Below are 7160 nucleotides of genomic sequence, written 5' to 3'. Positions count from 1 at the left end.
GCCTGTGGTTCTCATTGGGAGCTGTTAACAGAGGGCAAGTGGGCTGAAACCTGAGGCACATGAACAGCTACGCCGGGTTGGGTTGGGAAAGAGTCGGAAATAGGGGATGCTCTGGTCAGGAGTGGGAATGAAATGTTGACTGTTCCCCCTGCTGCTCAGATCTACCTTTGTCCTTTAGTGGTGAGCCATGCTTTGCCCTACCGTGTTAGCCTGCAAGAAGTGGTTTTGCCGGACCAGCACTTCCCGCCCTCCAGGGATCTTCCCAGCCCTCTGTGAAGTGCTAGATGCTTCTCCACTGGTCTGCGGGCTGGACCCAGGCCTGCAGTTTGCCATACTTGCACCCCTGCTGTTTGGGAAGGATCTGTGCTGTAAGCCTCGCGGCCATACTACGACTGTCAGATCTCCATCCCTATGGGCTATAGGATGGGGCGACGGCACCCTATACCTCAGGGACTTGCTTTGGAGTCATGGATTAAAGACCTCTCTGGGCAGCGTTGAGAACCAGCGACCCTAAACTTGGCTGCGTTTCCATGGTGTCGATCGCGGAGCCGTGGGGGCGGGCTCACGCAAGCGCCAAGGGACCGGTGGGAGGAGTTCGGGTGTGGATGCGCAGGCGCTTTGAGAGACGGTGAAGCCGGTGGCCGGTGGCCGGGCGGGACCAACAAAGATGGCGGCGGCCCCTGCGGCGGGAGCGATCTGGGCAACGGCTGCGGCTAAAGCTGCAGCCGGGCCCACGGGGGGGCTGCAGGGGGGTAGTAGGGGGTGGCCCTGAACTGGGGCCTGGCCCCGGCTGGCCTCTCCCGCCGCCTCACTGGGGGACAGGTACGGGCCGGGGCGTTATGGCATGGCGGGGTGTGGGGGGGCGCAGAGGGAAGACTGCTCCAGACCCGAGAGGACACTCCCCACAAAGGCGCGTGGGGCCCGGCGGGGCCTGGGAGAACTGGGCTGGAGGGACAGCATCCCTGGACCGCGGGGAATACGCCGCCGGATTCCGTAGCCAATCAGCGGTCTCGGCCTTTCTGCCCTCGAGGGGGGCGGACCCGGCTAAAGCCCTGCTGTGGTGGGAGAAGTGCAGAGATTAAGGGTCAAGGAGTTGTTCGTCCTCCATCCCCGACCACTGCTTCCTGAACCTCGACACCATGTCGGAGGTCGGAGGTGGGGGAGGGAATGGATCGTAAGTCACCCATATAGTCTGCTTCATTTGCAGCCCAGAGAGGCAGGGATTCGAGGATGGAGGGCTGTCTTTTGGGCTGTTATTCTTGCATCTACACTACCATTTGGCTAGAGGTCTTAAGTGACCCGAGGCACATCCTACTTTACTAGCCGGGTATGGGGTCCCATGTTACGTTAGAGCCGAGATAGGAGTTATCACTGGCTTTTCAGTAAAGCTGTGTTCTGCAGGGAGGGGACGGGAGTATAGAAAGGGTCAAAGCCATGGGCTGCTTATCTTTCATTCATTTGTTTACCCAATAGATACTAAGTATTTACTTTGTACCAAACACGATGCCAGGTACTGGGGATACGATGGCTGATTCGATAGATCTGGTTCCTGCCCTCAGTGCGTATACTGCTCCCCACTTTCGTTGATGTGGTAGTGGTGATGACTGAGCCAACCACCTAATGTGGAAATGAGAGGACAGCAAGATTGTGGGTATGGAATGGGGCAAAGCAATAAGGGAAAATTAGTGTGGCAGGGTTCAGTACAGCAGCCTGGGTTCCCATTTCCCCCCATATTCAAATGCTGACACTCTCTTCTCCTCCCAGGTCCAGCCTGTGGTGTCCACAATGCCCCAGGCCTCTGAGCACCGCCTGGGCCGGACCCGAGAGCCACCTGTTAATATCCAGCCCCGAGTGGGATCCAAGCTACCATTTGCCCCCAGGGCCCGCAGCAAGGAGCGCAGAAACCCAGCCTCTGGGCCAAACCCCATGTTACGACCTCTGCCTCCCCGGCCAGGTCCGCCTGATGAACGGCTCAAGAAACTGGAGCTGGGACGGGGACGGACCTCAGGCCCTCGTCCCAGAGGCCCCCTTCGAGCAGATCATGGGGTTCCCCTGCCTGGCTCACCACCCCCAACAGTGGCTTTGCCTCTCCCATCTCGGACCAACTTAGCCCGTTCCAAGTCTGTGAGCAGTGGGGACTTGCGTCCAATGGGGATTGCCTTGGGAGGGCACCGTGGCACCGGAGAGCTTGGGGCTGCACTGAGCCGCTTGGCCCTCCGGCCTGAGCCACCCACTTTGAGACGTAGCACTTCTCTCCGCCGCCTAGGGGGCTTTCCTGGACCCCCTACCCTGTTCAGCATACGGACAGAGCCCCCTGCTTCCCATGGCTCCTTCCACATGATATCCGCCCGGTCCTCTGAGCCTTTCTACTCTGATGACAAGATGGTGAGGACTTGCCGCACACATGGCCTTCGTGCCCATGTTCCTCTATGCTTTCCTGCCATCCTCTGCCTTTTCTGTCCCCCATTTCCCTGAAGTTCCTTTCTCAGCCCTTCATTACAGCAGTTTGGACACGCCTCTCCCTTGCTTAAATACCCTTGAGCCTCCTAGACCCTTTTTTGGGTTGTTGGTGACTCTTCAGCATGGTGTGCCATTTCGGTCCCCAGGGGATTACCCCAACTATTTAGAATTCTTCTTTGGGTCCCCAGGCCCTTCCTTTCCCTTGCTTGCACCTTCTCTACTGGGACTCTGCCTAGGCCTAATTAATCTCTGGAGCTAAAGAGGGGCAGGCACAGAACATCTTAGCAAACGTGGTTGCACATTTTCTGAGCTAAGTAAGCTAGGCTGATTGCAATTGGAGCCAGCAGGAGAAGGGCAAGAAGGGGCCACGGGGGCAGGAGGGGGTTTTGGGGGCAGAAAGGTGGGAGTGGTGAGCAGCTGGGCAACCATGCCGGTGCTGGGGGAGTTGCCCCAGGAGCTGCAACGTCAGCTAGCTGAGCAGAGGAGTAAGTGGGCAACAGGTGGGACAGCCATGGCTGAGTCCGTGGTACATTCAGCTGTGATGGGCTTACTGCTCATGACCAGTGAGGTAGGGAGACTAGAATACCTAGTGAGGGGAATAGGGTAGAGTTTGGGGATGAAACATGCATGGGATGGGGGAGGCAGTGGGCAACATGCTGTTGAAAGGTTAAAGTGCCAGGTAGGATATATAGGAACTTGCCGATTGTACTCTGACCTTCCAGGCTCATCACACACTGCTTCTGGGCTCTGGTCATGTTGGCCTTCGAAACCTGGGAAACACGGTGAGAGCCATTCTCCTATCTTTCCTCTCTAAAAGGAATGTGAAATGGTGCTGGGGGTGGGGAAAACCCACGAGCTTGGGGAAGGCATGTGGAAGGAGAGCTCTGAAGCTCTTCTAAGGCTTCCTGGGCAGTGGTCTGGAGAGATAACAGTGGTGTCCCTACTGCTCCCCAGTGCTTCCTGAATGCTGTGCTGCAGTGTCTGAGCAGCACTCGACCTCTTCGGGACTTCTGTCTGAGAAGGGACTTCCGGCAAGAGGTGCCTGGAGGAGGCCGAGCCCAAGAGCTCACTGAAGGTGGGGCAACAACTCCTGCTCCCTCTGTTCAAGTCCCTTTTTCCCCAACCACTTGCAGGTCCATCTGCCACTGGTGGTGGCCCCCAACCCTTAAATCTGGCAGTTGTATCTACTTTTCCCAGTGCCTACTTTCCTAAAGGTTATTTTCTACCCTCTGAGCCACCTTTTGCTTGCCTCTTCCAGACATTAACCTTTGTTTGCCTTCCCCACTCCCATCCCAACAGCCTTTGCAGATGTGATTGGTGCCCTCTGGCACCCTGACTCCTGTGAAGCTGTGAATCCTACTCGATTCCGAGCTGTCTTCCAGAAATATGTTCCCTCCTTCTCTGGATACAGGTGGGAGAGCTGGAGGCTATGGGATTTCTCTCTGGCCGTGTCTGGGGGTAGGGCCAAGCAAGGGCCCTGGCAGCATTGTTCTGAGCCTTGAGATGTTCTTCATCCAGGAAGTGGGGACCAATATCTGGGCAGGGAATAGTGTCTGTGGACTAGGAGAGGAGTCAGTTGCCCATATTCTTTGTCTGGCTGTAGCCAGCAGGATGCCCAAGAGTTCCTGAAGCTCCTCATGGAGCGGCTACACCTTGAAATCAACCGCCGAGGCCGCCGGGCTCCACCAATACTTGCCAATGGTCCAGTTCCCTCTCCACCCCGCCGAGGAGGGGCTCTGCTAGAAGAACCTGAGTTAAGGTAAGGGTCGTTCCCTCTACCTCCTCTCCCCAGTAGTTTATCAGCATCATTCACACTTCATAGAACTAAACTAGTAAAGATTGAAGATGTAGGGTCCAGGGAAACCCTTTAGTATAGAAAATAGTATGAGAAGCAACATAGAAGTAGAAGGAAGGAAGGAAGAGGGGGAGTCTAAGGGAGCAGATGGAGGCAGAAGATCATGCTAGGGATGTCACCAAATTGAAGAAGGGGATAATTCATTTACAGGTAGAGGAAGACAGCATATTCTTCCCTTATGTACATTCCTTTCTTTTCCTCTCACCTCGGATTTCCCTAGAAAGTTCATTGAGGCATTATTCTTTTGACTTTTCCTTGAAATTTAGGGAAGGAGCAGGGGTGTGGATGGGGAGTAGGGCTCTGTAGGTTGTTTCAGTGGGTGTTGGGGGTGCCCAGTGTTCCTGCTGTCTCATGGGTGCTCCCCACTTCCTTTGATCTGTGGTAGTGATGATGACCGAGCCAACCTAATGTGGAAACGTTACCTGGAGCGAGAGGACAGCAAGATTGTGGGTATGGAATGGGGCAAAGCAATGAGGGAAAATTAGTGTGTGAGGGGGGTACAGGCTTGGGGGGAAAAATCGATACTATCAAGGGGTATGGGAACAAGACTGGATGATGCAAATGTGAAGCTGTGTGAAGAGTTGATTAGGAGTGTTGGTAGTGGGAAAGGAAGGGTCAAGCAAAGGGGCAGGAAGAGATGGAAATCCAAGAAATCATCTCATAACATCCAACAATGACCTTTTCTCCTGTCCCTGTGCTTCTGTCTAGACCTGTTTGTGGGCCAGTTGAAAAGTTGTCTCAAGTGCCAGGCCTGTGGGTATCGCTCCACGACCTTCGAGGTTTTTTGTGACCTGTCCCTGCCCATCCCCAAGGTGGGATTCCAGAGGATTCCGGGGTGGACAGGACAGGGGCTCTGTGACCCAAGCCTACCCACCCCCAGAGTGTGGGCGGGAACCCTGTGGGTTTCTGGAGCAGAACTGAAGCCTGGATTGATTGAGAAGAGTTGGAAAAGGAAATTCAGAACATGTTGACCTTTCTTCCCCTTTTCCCCCAGAAAGGATTTGCTGGGGGCAAGGTGTCTCTGCGGGATTGTTTCAACCTTTTCACTAAGGAAGAAGAGCTAGAGTCGGAGAATGCCCCAGTATGTGGAGGTTCACAAGGGATACAGTAAGGGTGGGAGACCTGGGGGGACTCCATGTGGATAAAAGGGATTGCATGATGTCTTAATATGGGGAATAATATTTATGTATCTGGGTTTGTGTTGGAGTCTCAGATCTGTTCTAGTACTCCTAGAGCAAAGGGGAGAAGCCGAGAGGATCCAGCTGTAATGAAGAGCATACTAAATTTGTATGTGGATCGGGGTGTCAGAAAAGCCAATTGAGGTTAGGAGCATATTAACCTAACACTGTTTGCCATTTATTCAGGTGTGTGACCGATGTCGGCAGAAAACTCGAAGTACCAAAAAGTTGACAGTACAAAGATTCCCTCGAATCCTCGTGCTCCATATCCTAATCTTCAGATTCTTACTTCTCTTAGGATACCTCCCATACATTCTCTTTCCTCCATGTTTCCAGAGAATTGAATTTTCCTTAGGAAAAGTCTGCCACCCCCTTTTCCACAAGATGCTCCCAGTGTGTCGGGAGTGGGGAGAGGACAGCTTTCAGGATAGAAGAAGTTCCCCTCAGAGGCCCACTGCCTCCCAAATGCTCCTTAACCAGGGCTTAGATCTGAATCGATTTTCTGCCTCCCGAGGCTCCATCAAAAAAAGTTCAGTAGGTGTAGACTTTCCACTGCAGCGACTGAGCCTAGGGGACTTTGCCAGTGACAAAGCCGGTGAGTCTGGTGGGGAAAGTCCTAAGGAGCCAAAGGAGTGGGGGCACAGCTCTGATTATAGAACTTGATCATCTCCAACCCCGCAGGAAGTCCTGTATACCAGCTGTATGCCCTTTGCAACCACTCAGGCAGCGTCCACTATGGCCACTACACAGCCCTGTGCCGGTGCCAGACTGGTTGGCATGTCTACAATGACTCTCGGTGAGAATAGCCTCCTATTTACATCCTGCCCCATTCCCACTCAGCCCTGACACCCTCCCCTTCTATGAAGCTCCAGGAGAGCAGAGTGCCAGGTGAAAGGAGAGGTGGAGGTCTTGCCTGATCATTTCCTGGATGCTCTGAGGTTCGGTCTTGTAGGGAGAAGGGAGTAAACAGGAATGACCACAACCCTTTCCCGATCTCCTTTTTTCCTAGTGTCTCCCCTGTCAGTGAAAACCAGGTGGCATCCAGCGAGGGCTACGTGCTGTTCTACCAACTGATGCAGGAGCCACCCCGGTGCCTGTGACACCTCTAAGCTCTGGCACCTGTGAAGCCCTTTAAACACCCTTAAGCCCCAGGCTCCCCGTTTACCTCAGAGACGTCTATTTTTGTGTCTTTTTAATCGGGGAGGGGGGAGGGGGTGGTTGTAGCTCCATTATTTTTTTTATTAAAAAATACCCTTCCACCTGGAGGCTCCCTTGTCTCCCAGCCCCATGTACAAAGCTCACCAAGCCCCTGCCCATGTACAGCCCCCAGACCCTCTGCAATATCACTTTTTGTGAATAAATTTATTAAGAAAAAATTATGTGCTTATTTGTATTTTTGCTTAGGGGGTGATAGAGAACTGGGCCAAATTGGAGTCTTCTTGGGACCCAAGTTCCCTAACAGGTGGGGGCGCTCTCAGAGCCGAGGGGGAAGGTTTCGGGGATGGTGCTGGACCCGGACCTGTGTCCCCCAGCAGTGAAGGTTAAGTACTGGGAGGAAAAGAGGAAAGGCATACTTGAGTGAGGCTGCGTGCAGGCTCTGGGGCGACTGGTTTGGTCGGCGATGGGGGAGTGCCACTGTTGACAAACACTGGGTACGTTGCCGGGCG

General features: G+C 54.0%; 1 protein-coding gene across 2 annotated transcripts; it reads left to right on the top strand.

The window, feature by feature from the left end:
• Positions 1-844: 844 nt before the first annotated feature.
• USP21 (ubiquitin specific peptidase 21) lies at positions 845-6869 on the top strand. 2 transcript variants are annotated; one of them, XM_055112510.1, is made up of 12 exons: positions 845-910; positions 1765-2385; positions 3183-3242; positions 3415-3535; positions 3760-3871; positions 4064-4219; positions 4701-4765; positions 5024-5127; positions 5310-5396; positions 5680-6088; positions 6175-6289; positions 6503-6869. In XM_055112510.1, the coding sequence occupies exons 1-12, from the start codon at positions 845-847 to the stop codon at positions 6591-6593; spliced, it is 2007 nt and encodes a 668-aa protein (XP_054968485.1). In that variant the 3' UTR covers positions 6594-6869. The 2 variants fall into 2 exon arrangements, with proteins under 2 accessions (XP_054968485.1, XP_063460295.1); XM_063604225.1 differs by having other exon boundaries at positions 894-1174.
• The last annotated feature ends 291 nt before the right edge of the window (positions 6870-7160 follow it).

The sequence above is a fragment of the Pan paniscus genome, chromosome 1, assembly GCF_029289425.2.
Source record: "Pan paniscus chromosome 1, NHGRI_mPanPan1-v2.0_pri, whole genome shotgun sequence".
NCBI lineage: Eukaryota > Metazoa > Chordata > Mammalia > Primates > Hominidae > Pan > Pan paniscus.
This window is presented reverse-complemented; position numbering and strand designations above follow the sequence as displayed.